This window comes from Macrobrachium rosenbergii, chromosome 34 (genome assembly GCF_040412425.1).
Source record: "Macrobrachium rosenbergii isolate ZJJX-2024 chromosome 34, ASM4041242v1, whole genome shotgun sequence".
NCBI classification, from domain to species: Eukaryota; Metazoa; Arthropoda; class Malacostraca; order Decapoda; family Palaemonidae; genus Macrobrachium; species Macrobrachium rosenbergii.
The window spans coordinates 5,676,951-5,698,254 of NC_089774.1; the positions used below are offsets into that span (position 1 = coordinate 5,676,951).

At 35.3% G+C, this 21,304-nt stretch overlaps 1 protein-coding gene across 1 annotated transcript in view; it reads right to left on the bottom strand.

Moving 5' to 3' along the window:
* LOC136856014 (uncharacterized) overlaps positions 1-21,304 on the bottom strand; it is a 201,699-nt gene that overhangs the window by 41,630 nt on the left and 138,765 nt on the right. The window contains exons 3-5 of the mRNA XM_067133566.1: positions 13,105-13,313; positions 5,021-5,215; positions 3,255-3,410 (exon numbers count right to left, since the gene is read on the bottom strand). Coding sequence (XP_066989667.1) covers positions 3,255-3,410; positions 5,021-5,215; positions 13,105-13,313 — 560 coding nt within the window. The remainder of the gene's footprint in view (positions 1-3,254; positions 3,411-5,020; positions 5,216-13,104; positions 13,314-21,304) is intronic.

Consider the following 21,304-nt stretch of genomic DNA (forward strand, 5'->3'; position numbering starts at 1 on the left):
GCGCTAGCGGCTGTACAGAAAACTCGGCTGCGCCGAAGAAGAAACTTCGGCGCATTTTTTACTTGTTTTATTTTGTTTTCCAAGTAGAATTACTTTACAATACTTTACAATATTTAATATATTCTAAAATAAACTCTCTGTATTCGACAAATTTGGTTTATGCTCTCGGAAAGAAAACTCATTCCAATTTCGTTTTGACAGATTTGCTTTATATTTTATATTAACTTTCACTTTTATCAGATTTTGTCATATGGTTTTGCTTAACAGGAGATTTGATAGATTTGGCTCACTTTTTACTGAGTGAAGTTTTGCTTTGTGTGTTTTTGTCAAAAGAAAATATTCAATTTCATCTGCCCAAATTTTATTTATATTTTGGCGTATAGAATCGACTTGCATCCAGTCTGTCAGAATTTGTAGTATTTTTTTGTCAGAATTTGTAGTATTTTTTTTTTTGAGAGAGAGAGAAACTACCAGTGGATTTTGCTATAAGAGAGAGAGAGTGAGACTTCCCATAGGTTTTCCAGTAAGAGAGAGAGAGAGAGAGAGAGAGAGAGAGAGAGAGAGAGAGAGACAGACAGACAGAGAGAAACTTCCGATGAATTTTGCAATAAGAGAGAGAGAGAGAGAGAGGGAGAGAGAGTCCCAATTGGGTTTGCAATAACAAATTTATATATATATGTTTGCAATAATATAATTATATATATATATATATATATATATATATATATATATATATATATATATATATATATATATATATATATATATATATATATACAGAGAGAGAGAGAGAGAGAGAGAGAGAGAGAGAGAGAGAGAGTTCCAAGAGAGAGTTTGCAATAACAAATTATATATATATATATATATATATATATATATATATATATATATATATATATATATATATATATATATATATATAGAGAGAGAGAGAGAGAGAGAGAGAGAGTTCCAACTGGGTTTGCAATAACAAATTATATATATCCGATGGACTGTGCAATAAGAGAGAGAGATATGGACTTCAATAAGAGAGGTGTGCAATAACAGGGGTGTGCAGAGAGAAAGAGAGAGGGAAAGACTTCCAATATGTTTTGCAACAAAGAGAGAGAGAGAGAGAGAGAGAGCTGCAGTCAGTCACTTACCGCATTAGGGGCATCCATCTGTCAAGAGGAAAGGGCCAAAGATTTTCGGTCAGTGGACCACATTGACCCAATTTCTTCCGGTTGTCCGTCACGGCTGGGAATTGCTTAGAGCTCTCTCTCTCTCTCTCTCTCTCTCTCTCTCTCTCTCTCTCTCTCTCTCTCTCTCTCTCTCTCTTCTCTCTCTCTGTCTGGATTTTGTGATGGGTTTCCATTTAAATTGATTCCAATTTCTTCCATTTCTATTCATTATTTTCTATTTTCTTGAGTTTTATTCGTTATTTATTTATTTATTTATTTATTTATTTATTTATTGTTTTCCACTTTCCTTCGGCCCTGGGCTACAAAAGGACACCAGATTGCTCTCCCAAAGACAATTACACTTCAATATATTTATTTAGAGGGGTAGCGCTGTCATTGCACCTCATGCGGTCCACTGTAGGCATTACTTAGGGTTCTATGCATCTGCAACCCCTTTCGTTCCTTTTACTGCACCTCCTTTCATATTCTCTCGGTTTTCCTCCCGTTACACCTTTCAAACCACCTACTCTCAATTTCCGTTTCAGCGCTGAATGACCTCCTAGGTCCCACCGCTTGACCTTTGGCCTAAATTCTGTATTCAACTCAAAATTCAAATATATTAAATAAAATCAAATCAAATTCAATAAATTAAATTTAAATAAATTAAATAAAGAACTGGAATTCACCTGAGACCTTTGGAGTTCATTGTCTGGGGTGTGGGGAGGGGGTGTGTCAGGTTACCTGACCCTTAATTAAGATTGGAAAATTCTTCACCTTGATTAGGGGGGAAGAGTCTTTCCAGCCAGTTGATTGATTGATTGATCGATTGATGTGTATTCATGTCGGTTAGTGAGTGCGAGATTGGTTTCACAGGGAAGAAGAGTACTGTATATGTATGTATATATATGTATTATATACGTATATTTTAATATGTATATCTATGTATATTATATATTTATAAAATATGTATTGTGTGTGTGTGTGTGTGTGTATAAATTACACTAGGGTTTATGCTTCAATAGACATTCGAAGGGATTTTATTTTCCATCGTAGTTCGTTGTTAAGAATTTATATGCGATCCGCCTTCCGTTTCCATGGTATCAGAGCCGATATTTGATACTTCCATTCACAAGAGGAAAAGTGGACCTTCACTCAAGTATTTGGAGAGAGAGAGAGAGAGAGAGAATTCAGCATAAAGTCAATTGTGTGTGAGAGAGAGAAAAAAAAGAGAGAGAGAAATTGATAGGATGATGAAATTACAAAAATTAGAATAAAAAAGAGAGAGAGAATTAAAAAAGAGAGAGAGAGAGAGAGAAGAGAGAGAGAGAGAGAGAGAATGAAAATTGATAGGATAAAATCAATATAAAGTTACCAAGACAAAAACATGGCAATAGGAGAGAGAGAGAGAGAGAGAGAGAGAGAGAGAGAAATACGAGTATATACATATAAATTCACCATCAATTTCCACTTATAATCAGGTAATATTCATCACACATTTAAAAAAAAAAAATCCCCCTCCATTCCATCAGTAACTTCAAATTACCAACTCACAAATAACAAACAAATAAATAAAATAAATAAATAAGCATTCACTTGTCACACACATGACCTCATAAAACCGACTTCTCTCCTCAACGTTATTCATCAAATTTATCACCGTTTTCTCCTCTCCATAATTAATATTGTTTGTTCTTGGTCGTGCTATCCCGTCGCTGACGTTGGCGTGTATTGATTGATCAGTTGGTTCGAATGGCGGAGCGATTGTTATAGTCACTTACTGCATATATATATATATATATATATATATATATATATATATATATATATATATATATATATATATATATATATATATATATATATATATATATACTCTCTCTCTCTCTCTCTCTCTCTCTCTCTCTCTCTCTCTCTCTCTCTCTCTCTCTCTCTCTCTCCATAGTCATATTAGGCCACAAACGACCATCGATAAAAGCTGCAGAATCTGGTAAAAGATCGAATTCATTTATCTACTTAACGAAACCCACCACTTTTCTCCACCAACCCCCCAAAAATTCTAACCCCGCCAAACCCCAAAACCCCAATAATACTCACGGGTTATGTTCATCGTGACGTAGGACACTTTGGGCTCACAGACCACCTTCTGGTGGGCGTTCTCGTCCGTGGGCGTGAGCGCCCTACAGGAGAACTCGGTCCCTTGAAGTGCGCGGTGGATTCGTATAGACACAGCAGCTTCTGACCAGTACGTGTCTGTGGGGGAGAGAGAGTGGAGGGGTGTGTGAGTGAGTATATATATACGAGAACCTCAAAATAGACGAGTCTATATAATTCTATAACCCCAAAACCTCACAGATAATCCAAAATGATTAAAATACGTCTGTGCTTTGTATAGAATTATCCCAGACGATTAAAATACTTCCATACATCAGATAATCGCATCACAACCTCCATCACTGAAGCCTCTCCCTAAAAACATACATACGACCTGATAAAGATATTAGATGGAATGAGACCTATCAAATCTATCAGATCTGTTTATCACTAACCAATATATCAGGGCAATTTATCCGTCTTCAATGTGGGTCATCAAAATATGAATTTCATATGGGGGGAATTTACCCGTCGCTATTATTAACCAGGTATTTATTTGTGGGCTCGTAAAATGAATATAGAGTTGTATAAAGGTAAGTGAATGTTGTAAATAATTTCTTCACACGGGGCGTGGATGGGGAAGGCGATTCATCGCCGTAGTATGAAGGGCCCGGTGTTTTTTGTATCAAAATACTGGCAGGATACATTATATAATGATGTCTTCATTATCTTATGTATATACTTGCTGGGTTGGTTTTGCAGGTATGAAATTATTTATATATATATATATATATATATATATATATATATATATATATATATATATATATATATATTAAATATCTTTATAAATAAATATTTATATATATATATATTAAATATATTTATGAAATATGAATATACTGTATGTAATATTTATAAATACTTATATATATATCTAAATATATTTATGAATATGTATATATATATATATATATATATATATACATAATAACATATCTATAAACAATAATAATAATAATAATAATAATGACATATATTTTGTATTTATCCTTCAGAATTTTGGGACAAAACACGGTAATAAATGGCCCCCCTCTCTGTGGGAAGCAATTATTTATAACATTCATTAACCTTTATATATCTCTATATTCGTTGTAAGAGTCCACAAATAAATTCCAGGTTAATAATAGCGACGGGTAAAATTCCCCCCATACGAAGCTCATATTTTGATGACCCATATTGAAGATAGATAACTCGCCCTGATAAATTGGCTAGTGATAATTAGACTTGATAGATATGATAGATTTCATTCCATCTAAAATCTTCATCCGGTCGTTCATATGTTTTTAGGGAGAGGCTTCGGTGGTGGAGGCTGCGATACGAATATCTGACGTATGGAGGTATTTTGATTATCTGGGATAGTTTTATATGATGTATGGAAGTATTTTAATCATCTGGGATTATCTGTGAGGTTATGGGGTTATGGAATTATCTAGCCGGGTTTATTTTGGGGTTTGGGAAGGCGTGTCAGTTATAGCTTGATGGGGGATCGATAAGTTTGGGTTATGTCGATGTAATTGTTTCAATATATATATTATATATTATTATATATAATATATTTATTTGTACATATATATTATATCAACAATATCATAATCGTCCAATACGTCAGTTCACCTCACGCGGCGCACTGTAGGCATTCCTCAAGGTTCATTGCTGCGTCCCTCCTCTTAACTAAACCCCCAAAAAAGATATCCTTCGCTCCTTACCTGTCGTAGGATCCGAATAGGACTTGGAAGAGGTGACGGGGAGCTGTCTCTCCCCGCTCCACCAGGAGAGGTCGGGGGGCGGCCGCCCCCCGGCGCTCCTGCAGGTTAATTTGGCTGTGTCGTCTTCCCGGAGGGGGCCCACTTCGTCCACCATTGTGTGGCCCTTCCAGTGAATCGTGGGCTGGCCTGCTGGAACTATTTGGGGGGGGGGAGGGCCCAGGAGAAAGGACCAGGGATTTTGGGAAGGTGGGAGAGAGGGGGTAATGGAATAATATTAGTAATATTTTCATGGTTCATAATGATATTGTTATTAATTATTTCTTGTGTCTAGTTGAAGGGAATGTTGTAAGTGTTGTAAAAGTATAATTGATATAAGGTCTCTTTTCACAACCCATAAGGCTGTTATTATTATTGTTATTATAACTATATTTTTTGTGTCTAGTTGAAGGGGTTATAAAAACAATGTAAGTTCCATTTTCACAACCTATAATAATAATAATAATAATAATAAATTATTATTATTATTATTATTATTATTATTATTATTATTATTATTATTTATTATTATTATTACTATTATTATTGGTGTCTAGTTGAAGGAAATGTTATGAAAGCATAATATAAATTCTGTTTTCACAACCCATATTATTATTATTATTATAACTTAATATAGGTTATATTTTCACAACCCTTATTATTATTATTATTATTATTATTATTATTATTATTATTATTATTTGTGTTTAGTGCAAGGGGTACAGCATAATTTACTTTAGTACAATTTTAACCACAACATTATTATTGTTGTGGTTGTTATTATAACAGTTGTTAATATATTTCCAGTCTGTTATGGGTTATATGCTGCTTGTATCATTACAATTACAATTAATATTATTATTTTCATCCTTGTTGAAATTTTATAGGTATGAGAGGAAAGTGGACATTATTATTATTATTATTATTATTATTATTATTATTATTATTATTATTACAAACCTGTTATAATTTTACGGGCGCTCCAAAAACCTCGCTAAACTTTTCGAAAATAGCCTTCAAAAGACTCAACACATAATTAGGGGAATTCGTGAGCAGTTTTAGCCCACCCCACCGCCCCCTCTCAGCATTTAACCCCCTAGTTTCCCCCTCTCTCTCTCTCTCTCTCTCTCTCTCTCTCTCTCTCTCTCTCTCTCTCTCTCTCTCTCTCTCTCTCTCTCTCTTGCGCAGTGCTTTATTCTTAACTATCGGTAATAACCATAGGAATTACCGCTATTTATTTTTATTAGTTTTTTTTTTTTATTTTGCTAACGTTAAAGGGCAGGTGATCTTAATTTTGTCATAAAGGGAATATTAGGATGTTGTTGAAGGTTGTTAATTTGGTTTATGGGGATTGGGTGGTTGTTGGGTGAGTCTTGGGTGATGCAAGGTAGATAGGGAAGTATTATAAGTATCGGGAGATATTAATATATGAAAGTATATATATATATAGTATATTTATATATTTATTTATATATTAATGTATTTATGTAAATTTTATATATATATATTTATATATATATATATATATATAATATATAAGAGAGTATAGAGAGAGAGAGAGAGAGAGAGAGAGAGAGAGAGAGTTTGATAGGAGGGAGTCAGTATAAAGTTAATATGAAAAAATATATTAACAAAGAGAGAGAGAGAGAGAGCATTAAAAACGTAAGCAAAGTTTTTGGGAAAAAAATTAAAACCAAAATACTGGCTATGAAACAAAACACTCTTTGGTCACCCCTAGAACGAAAATTCGGTAACCTCCTCAAACCCCCTTAAAAATAAAACAAATAAGAAAATTAAAAACAAATGAAAATAACTAACGAAAGCTGGAACCAACGGAAAACATGAAAAACAAGAAAAAACTAAAAAAAAAAACCCCGCGAGATTAAACCTTCTTTTGGAAACTAATATTTATTTTCTTGGAGTAGGCCTAATTAGAAAGTTGGTCCATTGACAAAGAACAAATAAGAATGTTGTTTGCATCGTCAAACAAATGCATCAATTTGTTTGCTGAGTGAGTTTAGTTGGGAAATTCGCGTTACTTGGAAAAAAATAAAAATATAAAAAATATAAAGTATAAAAATAGAAAAAAATATATAAAATACTCTTGAAAACATACTTTTATTAAAATGTAGCCTACTAAAAAGTGCAAAATAAATTATTTGAGACAAGAAGTTGTGAAAATTCCATAGAGTTTCATACAAATCCTGAGATACGGGGAGAGGTCACTGCAGGGTCACCAGAGGTCACAGCTGACCTACTACTGATCATGTAAGGTTGTATTGTCACCGGAATTGAGTGGTTCTCGGGTCTTATTGTGGCGCATTACCGGTTGCAGTAGGCGACCCAGTCTCGGTAAATTATCAGGATTATCAATACTAAATTCAAATAATCTCTTATCTCAGATCTCAGGTGTGATAATCAGTTATATCAACGCTAAACTCAAAGATTATTTTACATCAGGTATGTGAAGTAATTATCAATCTTATCAAATTGAATTGTATGTTGAGTTATGTAGATAATCATAAGAGTTATTGACGACAAAAATACAAGTAATTATTGAAATAATCATCAACATTGACATCAACAAAAATGTAATTATTTGTCAATGTTATTACCATTAACTTAACCAAAGTACGTTTGATGTTTGTTTTTGTATGCAAATATGAGTTTCAAGTCAGATTTTGAAGGTATTTTGAAAATTTTATATATATACTTTTATATACATGTATATACACATACATATACATATATACATACATTCCCTTAGAGGCAGTGCATCTCAGTCAACAATCTTCAATCAGCCATCAAAGTTATCAGGAGTCCATTAAAGTGTTTAAAGCAATGGCCTATTCACAGCGTTCCCCGTTTTGTGGGATTGTTTATACAAAGTTAAGATTTCAGCATTATATTTTCGTCTGTAATTTTGTTATTATTATTATTATTATTATTATTATTATTATTATTATTATTATTATTATTATTATTGTAAAATTCTATACTCCAAACCCCTCTAGTTCTGTAGCACAAACTCTAAACATAGGATTCTCTAAACGCAGGATTCTCTAAACACAGGATTCTCTAAACACAGGACTCTCTAAGCACAGGATTCTCCAATTGCAGGATTCTTTAAACACAGGATTCTCTAAGCGAAGGATTCTTTGAACACAGGATTCTCTCAACACAGGATTCTCCAAACACAGAATCCTCTAAACACAGGATTCTCTAAACACACAATTCTCAGGCCACGATTCCTCTCCTTAATTGGCAAACGTCGATCGGTTAAACTGGCATGAAATACCCCCCCAATCAAAGTTTAGTCCGGCCAATCATGCGGGAATCGCGAGTTGAAGGATCGGATTGCATGGTCCGGATTGCGATCAATTCTCCGAGTTGAAAGAAATGCGTAAAAAATGCCCCGAAGTGTCTCCTGCTTCGGCGCAGCCGAGTTTTCTGTCCGGCCGCTACAGCGTATAATCAAGGCCGCCGAAAATAGGTCTGTTATTATTATTATTATTATTATTATTATTATTATTATAAAACATCACTGGAGGTCTTGAAATAAATATATAAATAAATAAGTAAAATAAAAATAAAAATCGACAACAGATCACCCACTACAACTTTCTTTAATGGCGTCACATTTTATAGCCTGCCTTATCTAGCGTCGGTCGAATGTTCCTTTCATATCCCGGCCTCTACGTATATCGCGGGGGGGGAGGGGGAGGGGGGGACCTTATCTTTATTAAGTGGACGTTTGGACCCCCGAGCGAGATTCCGTCGCTCCGCGGAGCAAAAGGAACATTGTTCCACTGTAACTTAGGTTTTAGTGGTTTTGGGAATTTTATCTTTTTTATTGGGAATTTATTTATTATTTTGGGAAGGTGTTTAGTATTTTTTGTTATGTTTTGTACGTGTATATACGTGTATATATGTGTATATATATACACACATATGATAGGAATAATCAACACACATTCATGCGCGGGACAGAAATAAATTTCAGACTCACATCAGGATCGAACCCAGGTCTTTCAGTTGAAAGGCAAGGCCGCTGCCAACCAGGCCATACAAGTCGTAAAAGAAGTGGGAACCTGAGTATTTTATGCATATGCATATATATATTCCCAACCGGTTTCACCTAATACATGCTCTAACTCCCTAACATAAAACTAACTCCAGGGGAAAGTAATTTTGCCCTTAGACATTAAAAATATAGACAAGCACTTTCCCTACATAAACCAACTATTGAAAATCACAGTAATTCAATAAAAAAACAAAAACAAATATAGAATAATACAGAATATGGGTTTTCGTTTCAGGCGCCGTTCCGGAATGAGAAAAGTTTTTATATATCATTTATGGAGCCGAAAGTTGGAATTGGCACTGGAATTTGTTTTTCAGGAGCGGTGAAACGTTCGGTTTTGGAATGATAGCTTGGCGTTATGCAGTAGTCAGGTTCTTGCTGTCGTTATTGTGCGTAATGCGTGCGTAATGTGGGGTATGCGTAGCATATATATATATATATATATATATATATATATATATATATATATATATATATATATATATATATATATATATATTTGTTAATGTTATTACCAATGAAATTCACAATGTCGTGGAAAGCCGTTGTATAATAACAGTCCACAATTATGTATATGTTATGTAATTTATAAATACAATTTATTTATGTAATTGTACATTATTAATATTATATTATAATTATATTATTATTATTATTATTGTTATTATTAAATACGTACAATTTATAAGTATATGTATGAATTTTTATTTCTTTTGTAATCAGTATTATTATTATTATTATTATTATTATTATTATTATTATTATTATTATTATTATTATTATTATTATTAACAGTAATGGAGAAAAATTCACAGTTATGTATATGTACATATATTTAAAGATAGACCTGTACAGATTTATCCTTAAATATATGTATATACATATGTTTCTCCTCTTCAAGACTCATGCTACTAATGAGTATTTTTAATAATTAATTTAATAATAATAATAATAATAATAATAATAATAATAATAATAATAATAATAATAATAATAATAATACACCACAAACGTAAACCGCAAAACTAGCATTCGAGTAACTAGAAACTTTATGAAGTTTACGATATTGGACTTGACACGGGGAAGTTTTGGTGGGAGGGGGGAGTAGGTAAGGTAAGAAGTTACCCTAAACCAGGTCGGGGCAGAGGAGAGAGAGAGAGAGAGAGAGAGAGAGGAGAATAAACTCCGTAACTTCGTCTGGGAGGAGGGTGTGGAGAATTTGCGTGAGTTAGGAAGAACATGATAAAAAGAAGAAGAAGAAGAAGAAGAAGAAGAAGAAGAAGAAGAGGAGGGAGAGGAGAAGAGGAAGAGGAGGAGGAGGAGGAGGAGGAGGAGGAGAAGAAGAAGAAGAAGAAGAAGATTAAGAAAGGTTAATTGTTTGAGTTATCTGCCTTCCCCCTTTTTAGAATACGGTTGATTAAAGGGCTAACTTCTTCAGCGTGAGGTTGCTAGCCTTATACCCTGCCTCAGGACCCTGGCTAAGACCCACTACCGTCAACTAATCGCCAGGTACTTGTTCACTGCCTCACAGTGGACACAATTGATTTTTCAGGAAATGATTCCTTAAAGTGGTTTCACCCTTATGGGATCTACTTCGGGGTCCGTTTCTGCTTAGCTGTTCGACATTATCAGGGTGCCAGAAACCCAGCCTAACCTGACCTATTTTGCTTTACAAGATAGGGTCATAACCTAACCTAACTCGACCATACCCTGCGCTGACCTCTTCTCTTATTCTGACTTGGGACTCTTTTCATGATCATCAGAGCGTTAGGTATTCGCTTAACCACTCGGCATCATCCGGACATCAGAGCCACAAGAGAATGGAACACACACACTCGCCTGAGAGCAGTGGTAATCGTCCTCATTCAAACACAACATTCCCCTAACCTGCCCAGGGAGGTTCGAAAACCCACAAGCTAGAGATGAGCACATAATCAAGAACGCCTTAAGCAACTTCAGGAGAAGTTCAGCAGAAGTTCTGATATTGGTCTTGGTCTGTACTTAGTAGGAGGAGGTGTAGGAAGAAGAAGAAGGAAGGAAGGAGGAAGAAGTTAGGAAGTTGGCCGAGCCAAGTTTAGGAAAGGGGATGCGTTTGGAAACTTCATAAAGGGGACGAGACAGACTCCGGAACATTTGCCAGAATTATGGAGGGAAAAAACGGGGTCGTTCAGATAAAGGAGATGGAACAGTGAATCAAAAAATGGGTGGGAGAAGTTTGCCGTGAGATTGTTGCACGGGTTTTGTTGGCCGGAAAAAAAAAACCCACTTGGATGAAAGAGGTGAATAACAGTTCTCTGCAAACTGCCATTGGTTTTTATACAAAGGATTCAAGTTTTCTTTTCAATGAAAGTTCTTCTTCTCAAAGTTGGCTCTCATTAAGGTCAGTTTTTTTTATGATCCTTATCTTGTGTGAAAATGATTTTTAAATTTTCCTATTGGCAGTAATTCTTTGAAAGTAATTTTGATTTATAAAGGTGTTCCTTCTGAAAGTAATTCTTTGAAAGTAATTTTGATTTTTAAAGGTGTTCCTTCTGGAAGTAATTCTTTGAAAGTGATTTTGAATTTTAAAGGCATTCATTGTGAAAATAATTCTTTGAAAGTAGTGCTTGATGGAAAATTATTCTTATGAAAATGACTTTTCATAGGAATTATTTTGCTAATGACAAATTCCACCCATTCTTAGTGTAACCTCTAAATATAAAAACAAAATTCATAAATATATCTCTATAACTCTAAAGTCAAAGTTTTACTTCCCATATATCTCTCTCCCTCCCTCTCTCTCCTATTCATTATCAGCATTATCAAGTTATCATATCTCCCTTCTTCGCCATTTTCTCTCTTGCTAATTATGCAATATCGTTTCCAACTACATCTCCAATTAGCATTTAAGTGTGTGACGCTCCGTTAATTTCAGATATTGGGTCATTTGAATGCCCGGAATCCCTAAGACTTAGATAACTGCTTTCTTCTCTTCTTAACTGCTTTTTCCTCTTTTCTTAACTGCTTTTTCCTCTTTCATTAACTGCTTTCTCGTGTCTTTTAAAAGTATTCTAGTGTGGTTGACTGTTATCTTTTTAGACAATGGCTTTTTTTTTTTTAAACTGGTTGGAAATTCTGTGAGATAGAATTCATTTCTGTCCTTGCAGAATGGGACGTGTATCATACCAATGTTCATTGTTTCTATTCCTTCAGGTTAAGTGCTTGTATGCACAAGCATTTCCTGCATTTGCATTTGCTAACTTGTCACGAACCCTATCCACTTTGGTATCTTTCTCCCAGCTCGTTTTTCATCCATCTTCTGAATAATAATAATAATAATAATAATAATAATAATAATAATAACTCACTATATGGTAAGGTCCCTTCCTTCTTATCAAACTGTGTTGTGTTAATTACATTCACAGTCCAATAAAGAAAGTTGCTTTCTCTTGTTACTTTTACTTTAATGGGTAATGAGTGGATATACCTCCAGCCACTTCTCTTCACACCATTAAATCTACCAAGTCTTTTTCTCATCTGATCTTTACTGATGCATTATCTAATAAACTGTTTCCTAACTATTTTGTTTTTCCTAACTATATTTATAGGTATTGTGTGTATGCAACAATATATTAACAGTCATCAATACAAAACTACCTCCAGATTCTCTTGCATTGAAGCCATTCTGACACTAAAACGTACATTTACATTAAAATCACTCAGCACAACCACCCTTTCTCATTCAGCTAGCCCAGCCAGGCACAGATTGAAGGACTGGGACTCTTATTGAGGCTTTTCCCTTCACTACTGAATTTTCATTCCAATTCCAATTGCTAATTGACATTAGCAATGGATTATCTACCTGGTGGTCAGTCAAATGCTGTTGGTAGCAGCCATGATAATTATAACAGTTAATATACCTTACTTACTAACATCTGGCTACATGGTGATCAGCCAACTGCTGTTGGTTGCAGACAATACTTACTGACAACAGTTAGATTCACGACAACAGTCGTGGAAGGCGACACTCTGAAATCCACCCTGCACGTATACACGCCCTGGTCGTTCTCGTGGGCGGGTTCCAGGACCAGCATGGGCGGATCCGACCCGGTCTGGAAGAAGGCACGCCCTCCCAGCGCCTTCTCGCTCGCCCATCTGATTCCGGAGGTGAACTCGCCCGCGCGGGCGTCGTAACTGAAAGGGAGGTACAGAAGAATTTGGTAATATGTGTATATGTATTTTATATATATATATATATATATATATATATATATATATATATATATATATATATATATTCTTTATTGATATATTTATTCCTTAACCCAACTTAATTCGAGGAAGTGAAGTCAAATCTGGTCATATTTTATTGCCGATTAAAATTATGAAAAAGGATTGAAAATCATTTTCAGAAACTTAAAAGATATCCATAATAATCCGAGGTTAATCTTTAGATTCATTATTTTATGGATCTTACTTTGCTGTCCAACCTCTCTAACAATTATTTTATGTATTTCTTCCTGATCTCTATCTCTCTCTCTCAAAAAAAAAAAAAAAAAAAAAACTCCCTTTCCCTCCAAAAAACCTCCAATTCCTCTCCCTCCCTCCAAAAAACCCTTCAACTCCCTCTCCCCCTCTCTCCCCCTCTCCCTCCAAATACACAAGACCCTACCAGTTTCTCTTCACGTTGCAAAAGACACTAATTGCAGACTCGTTTGCAACTGAATGTGGCGACGCCATTGTTGCAAAGAGGAACAGAAATCATGAAAAATCAAGGTAAATGAACCCTTTCTCTCTCTCTCTCTCTCTCTCTCTCTCTCTCTCTCTCTCTCTCTCTCTCTCTCTCTCTCTTTTGCAACACTGAAGTTTTAAATGCAAGAATGGGAAATAAGATCTTCACTTTCCACTCTTTAAATGAAGGTTAATCCTCTCTCTCTCTCTCTCTCTCTCTCTCTCTCTCTCTCTCTCTCTCTCTCTCTCTCTCTCTCTCTCTCTCTCTCTCGCAAGACAAAAGGCAGATAACTCTGACTGAAAAGAAATATTAGGAAGGAAGAAAAAGTAACATTGGAGTTTGAACTCTGAAAAGGGAGTTGGGATGAAATGTGAGATGAGAGAGAGAGAGAGAGAGAGAGAGAGAGAGAGAGAGAGAGAGAGAGAGAGAATGTATATCAGATATGACAAATATAACCGCGAAAGTTTTGACAAAGGGCCGAACTTTTAGCATAAAAATTTGATTCATAAATTTTTTTTTCCATGGTTTCATAGTTTTTTGCTTTTTATCTTTCGTTTTTTATCTTCCTGCTGTGAATTTTTTGAGGGTTTTTGGGAGAAGTTTCTCTCTCTCTCTCTCTCTCTCTCTCTCTCTCTCTCTCTCTCTCTCTCTCTCTCTCCTGTATTATTGATACTAATGGGAGATAGTTTTTTTATCATGTTTTGTATAGGAGAGAATTTATATATTTACAAAAACATTCTCTCTCTCTCTCTCTCTCTCTCTCTCTCTCTCTCTCTCTCTCTCTCTCTCTCTCTCTCTCTCTCTATATATATATATATATATATATATATATATATATATATATATATATATATACATACACATGTACATATATATATATTTTTCTATTAGAAGAACTCCAAGCAAAACTACCCCCTACCACTCCCACCCCCTTGCAAACAATATACCACAATTCCCGTCGTAAATAACGAGCAACCTTCTTCAGGCAGGTCATTCAGCCTTGTGCAATAATGCTTGAATTTAAACGAATTTCTCATTGATTGAAGTCAGTGATTGATTAATGATTAATATTTGCAATTATTGCAGATTATTGCAAAGTCAGTAATTAATGATGTTGCTGAATAAGTATAAATACACACACACACGTGTTAGTATATTAGGGGTGGGTCTGTTATTGCATTAAGTGTTGAGTTAATGAACCTGGCTGTTAGTTGATTTGGTGGGGTGTGGCCACTATGGAGGTGTTGGGGCTAGCACCCTCATCTCAGAATATTTTCGTGTTTTTGTATGTATATGTATATATATATATATATATATATATATATATATATATATATATATATATATATATATATATATATATACACTTAAATTGAAAAACTAGGATTGAAAATTAAAATAAAAATTCAATTAAAGAACAAACAAGTAAAACCTGCTAAATAAAACTATAAAACAAAACCATTTTAACAGAAATTAAAGCAAAATAAAAACATAATTATTCACACTGAGTTAAATGGAGGATATAAACCAGTATTAGGCCTAGTGGTTTAGTTAGTGTAATAACAATGGCTTCCCTGGACTGTGGTTTATGTCAATTCTTGGTTTAATTTTGTGGTTTTATTCCGTGGTTTAAGTGTATTTGCTTAAGGCACTAACGTCTGATCTCTAGAAGCTACGTATGTTTACATAGGTGTATTTATGTACACATGAACCAGCTGTAATGGAGATTCATTGAGAAATACGCCAGTGAACTAGTTCCATCAATTATCCAACATTGTCAGTCAATTCTTTGAAATAAACAGAATAAATATTATTAAAGACACTTCAAAACACTTTAAATTAAGCGATGTCAAGTTATATAAGCAACATTTACAACAGTGAAGTGTATAGTGCAGTATTACGCAAGAAAACATTTTTCTGCGGAGGAATACGATGACGTCACAGCGTGCATCGGCGAACTTTTGAGACCCGAGGTGGTTTGAGTCCGATTTTCTCAATTGAAATAATTTTTTTTTATTTTTCAAAGTCAGTTTTGGGTTTTGAATGTTAGTGCTGACCTAGAGCATTCATTCGTTAAATAATTGAAAGTTGTGGCTTTTTAATAAAGAGAAAAAGGGTATTAAATGAATGAAATGTGAGAGTGATGTCAAGCCTCCATCTCTAAGTTCAAAATCTCTCTAAAAAATCTCTGGCTATTAGATTAATAACTAAGATTTATAAGAATTGATTAACAACGCCAGTTGTTATTAACATTATTAAGTTCTATTTTTGGGGACTTAAGGTCAATGGGTGTTTAGAAAAGTTAAAATAAATAATGAATTTCTACCGGGGTCTAGTGTGAAGAGGCGTCAGCGTAGACCTAAGTAATAAAATATTTATATATATATTAAAATATATATATGTATATATATATATATATATATATAAACTTATAATTTTAGTGTTAAAATAGATATGTATTAAGTAGTTAATGTGGTAAGGTATATCTATATCCAAAGTAAAATATAGGTTTAGTAAAAATTGCTGGTAAATATCACCCTCTAAACGAAACGTCCCACGAAACTCGCGGGTTTTCATCAGTGATACCAAGAAATGATATTCAATCCCCTTTCCGTGCAAGAAGGGGATATGGACCTCCGACCTTAATTATAAACTGGATGGCCTCCACGAGGTAATCCTTGCCTCTCCCGGGTGAAGCCATTCTTCGGATACTTTTGTCGTGATCTCTCTCTCTCTCTCTCTCTCTCTCTCTCTCTCTCTCTCTCTCTCTCGAGATGGAAAGGTGAGAAGTCCCTCTTTTATTTTCTGTCATTATTTCTCTCTCTCTCTCTCTCTCTCTCTCTCTCTCTCTCTCTCTCTCTCTCTCTCTCTCTCTCTCTCAGCGAAAGGAAATATTACGTTTTATATATGATTATAGGCCTGTAAGCACTTGCAATATATATATATATATATTTATTTATATATACATACATACATAAAGTATATATAACATGCATGTGTATGCTTGCCTATGAGTCTATGTGTGTATGTGTGTGTATACACATTATATCCCCTTCTGAACTATACACAAACACACACAAACACAGGCAACAGCCTGTATTCGCAAGTGACACACTCCATTACATTATGCATATCTAGGCCTTGCAAACATAACAGCTTCCCCATGAATGTTTAAGAACGCATCAGTGTTGCAAACATTCCTCATGAATGTGGAATGCATTCATGAATGGAGAATGCATTAATTAATGCAGAATGCATTCACGAATGTTCAGGGAAGAGAGAAAGAGTTGGTGATGGAGTTTGGTGGATTTTCAAAGCAGGTTTGGAAATAGGTTCTTTTTTTTTGTAGAGTTATTTAAGTATATTTTTAGGCCCCGGTGTTATGCTTTTATTTTGGGACGATGTTCTTTGTTCCGTGTTCTTGTTCATCCTGGCTTTGTTCCAGGACCTTTGTTCAGTGTTCTTGTTCATCCTAAGTTCGTCCCATTTCAATCTGGTGACTAAGTGATACAAAAATCAGTTCTCAGGGAATCAGAGTTGTATTATGGCCCAGTAGAGCTTGCATAAGAAGCCTCTCTCTCTCTCTCTCTCTCTCTCTCTCTCTCTCTCTCTCTCTCTCTCTCTCTCTCATGGTTCCTACCCACTCTCGCGTCATCTCTGTCAAATTGAGTTATCTCGGAAACAGACAGGTCAGATTTATCATTACCCCTACCCAACCCCCCACCCCCTAAAAAAGTGGTAGGAGGAGGTGGTTAGAATTTTGGTCCACCTAAAGCTTAAGTCTTTTATAATTTTTTTTTTGTAGTGGTTGTGATACTCGTTTTGGTAGTGTGTGTCAGGGAGAAATGGATTGCTTTTTCTGAATAATATATGTTTGGGTTTTGTTGTGTAATGAGTGGGTTGGACACTTGGTAGTTATTCGACTGTGGTTGGGAGTTTGCAGGTTGGAGAAAGCTGTGAGGTTGGCAGACACATATAAAGATATGTATATATATATACATATAAATATATATATGTATAATGTATATATATACATATGTGTGTGTGTACGGTGGTGTAATGATATGTAAAAAAAAATCAGTATTAGTTTTCTGTAAAAGAAAACTATTGTGTGTCCGTCCGCACTTTTTCTTTCTGCCCTCAGATCTTAAAAACCACTGAGGCTAGAGGGCTGCAAATTGGTATGTTGATCACCCACCCTCCAGTCATCAGACATACCAAATTGCAGCCCTCTAGCCTCCTCAGTAGTTTTGATTTTATTTAAGGTTAAAGTTGGCCATAATCGTGCTTCTAGCAACGATATAGGATAGGCCACCACCGGCCCGTGGTTAAAGTTTCACGGGCCGAGGCTCATGCAGCATTATACCGAGACCACCGAAAGATAGATGTATTTTCGGTGGCCTTGATTATACGCTGTAGCGGATGTACAGAAAACTCGATTGCGCCGAAGAAGACACTTCGGCGGATTTTCTACTTGTTATTTTTTTTATTTCTTGCTTGTAAAATCTGATATATATATATTTTTTTGTGAGAGTGGAAAAGAAACATTGTTTGCTTTCGTATTCGTCCAATTTTTTTATTTTCTTTTTTTTTTTTTTGGTTTTGAAAACAGCGAAGTAAAAATTTTTTTTTTTTCAGTTATTTTATCTCTCTCTCTCTCTCTCTCTCTCTCTCTCTCTCTCTCTCTCTCTCTCTCTCTCTTTGTCTATTTATGTCTCTTTTTCTGTGTCTTATATCTGTCTATCTGTCTGTCTGTCTGTATAATTATATATCTATCTGTTTCATTTTAGCACAGAATAAACCTTGAATTTATTCCTTGATTATAATTACATAGAATAAACCTGACACCTGGACGAGAGAGAGAGAGAGAGAGAGTAGTAACCTTTCTCAATGCCAGGACCTTTAAAAACTTGGTTCCCTAACCCTCGAGATTACCATTATTAGCGATCACCCCTCCAAGTAGTGGCCAGAACCGAAAACTGCTTAGTTTCATTGATCGACCAACCGGTGATGTACCATTCATTGATACGGCCACCCATCCAGTCGCTGACCACACTTACTACGACCTTTATGAAACGATTGGTAAAAAAAATTCTTTTGTATTCTGTGACGAATCTGGTTAATCACTTCTCTATATCAAAGTGCCAATTAAAACATTATATTTTTGACACTTATTTTCACAACAATATTCTATAGGAAAACAGTCGCTGAATTTTTTTTTTTATAAAGTTCTGCTATAAAAAAGTTATTTTCTATTGTCTCACATCAATTGAAGGTTTGCCGTTTCGACAAAAATAAAATACAAAAAAAATGAGTCCAATTAATGTCTTTGTCAAGTTTTTAAAAATAGATTTTGTTATCGATTCTGAATACAGAGGTGCTTTCAATTCCTTACTCTTCAGTTTTAGCAATTCAAAGCACTGTTTGGAATGGTTGGTGCTTGGGTGGGGTACCTTCTTCCAGAAACAGGGTCATTGAATGTTGCTTGTCTTTCAGCATTACAAAGGAGTCAACAAGGTTTATCAGTCATAATCATGAATTTATCAATACACTTACAGTTAAGTTTATCAGCACAGTTATTGAAAAGAGAGTTTGTCAGATTTTTCAGCATAGTTTATCAACTGTTTGAATGACGAGTTATATTAATAAATAAAGTATAAGAGGGAAGATTGATAAAATACTTAAAAGCTGATAAAGTTAACTACAAGAACAATAATAATTCCTAACAAGGCGAATTAATCTCATTCATCAGTTTATCATACAAAGCAAAAATTTTGACAATCAGTAAAATGATCAAGATTCATAAACCTTCTTCATGACGAGATAAATTTAAGAATCAGTTTATCAAGAAGCAAATGGGATTGAAGAGAGAGAGAGAGAGAGAGAGAGAGAGAGAGAGAGAGAGAGAGAGAGAGAAAGGTAAAAAAGAAACTCAGGAATTCCGAGCGACGATTATCAAGGCTAATCTAAAATTATGTCCGCCATTCACCAAACTTAATGTTGCTAATCCTATCAGTTATCACTTTAAAAAAGCAGGAATTAAGGGACATATATCCGCTTTAATGTGTATCCCGGATATATTTCTCTGCTAATCTTCTTCCTGACTGGATTTGTGGGTAGTTGGTAATTAAAAGAAGGTTAGATAAAGTAGATTTTTTTCTGTCCGCCCTCAGATCTTAAAAACCACCGAGGCTAGAGGGCTGCAAATTGGTATGTTGATCATCCACCCTCCAATCACCTAACATACCAAATTGCAGCCCTCTAGCCTCAGTAATTTTTATTTTATTTAAGGTTAAAGTTAGCTATAATCCTGTATCTGGCAACGACACGGACAGGCCACCACCGGGCCATGGTTAAGGTTTCATGGGCCGCTGCTCATACAGCATTATAGCTAGACCACCGAAAGACAGGTCTATTTTCGGTGGCCTTGATTATACGCTGTAGCAGCTGTACAGAAAACTCGATTGCTCCGAAGAAACTTTCGTTCCTTTTACTGTACCTCCTTTCATATTCTCTTTCTTCATAGTGCAACTGCTTTGAGGTTTTCCTCCTGTTACACCTTTCAAACCTTTCACTGTCAGTTTCCGCTTCAGCGCTGAATGACCTCATAGGTCCCAGGCCTTGGCCTTTGGCCTAAATGGTATATTGATTTCAATTCAATCCTGTTCAAATGAGACACCTGTCTATGGAAGAGTTTCCAGAGGGTCTTATCCTTCCAGTTTCCAGGAAGATTTTCTGGGATGAGGTTGCGAGACCCATGTATTCCAGACAGGTGAGTTTGGGGATGAGATTGTGAGACCCAGGCCTCTATCCATCAAGGTAGTGAGACCCTTCACAGTCCACTGACTACCAGGTGGCATAAGTAATTCCTAAAATCAAAACTGGAATCTTGAATTCCAACAGGACGTGTCCAATTTCTCCCGCCATCTGGAATCGTACAAAAATAAATAAATAAATAAATAACCAAAGCTAACCCACAGATTCCCTTTATCCGTTCCAGGACTTTCCAGCAATACGCAAAAAATTTTTCTTCTTCTTCTTCTTCTTCTTCTTCTTCTTCTTCTTCTTCTTCTTCTTCTTCTTCTTCTTCTTCTTCCAAATTTAATCCGGACCAGAAATCTGGAACCAAAGCAAGACCAGTTTCACCTCCATTCAGACCCTGATGATCTATGTTACTTGGACTGACTTCTCCCTCCCCAAACCTCACCCGCAAACCTCACCCTCAAACCTCACTCCCTCCCCCTCCTCCTCCCCCTCCTCCTCCTCAACCTCACTCCACCCAGATTGCATGCCTCCGCCTCGCTCCAAAGCCTACTACTGTATACGCCTTCGTCGTCGCTCAATGCCTTTGCAATCTTATGGCAGTGATTTGCAACAACTTTCTTCGCCTTCTATTGATTTGAGGTCAATGGAGGAGTTTGTTTTTTTTTTTTTTTTTTAATTGGGGAGAGGG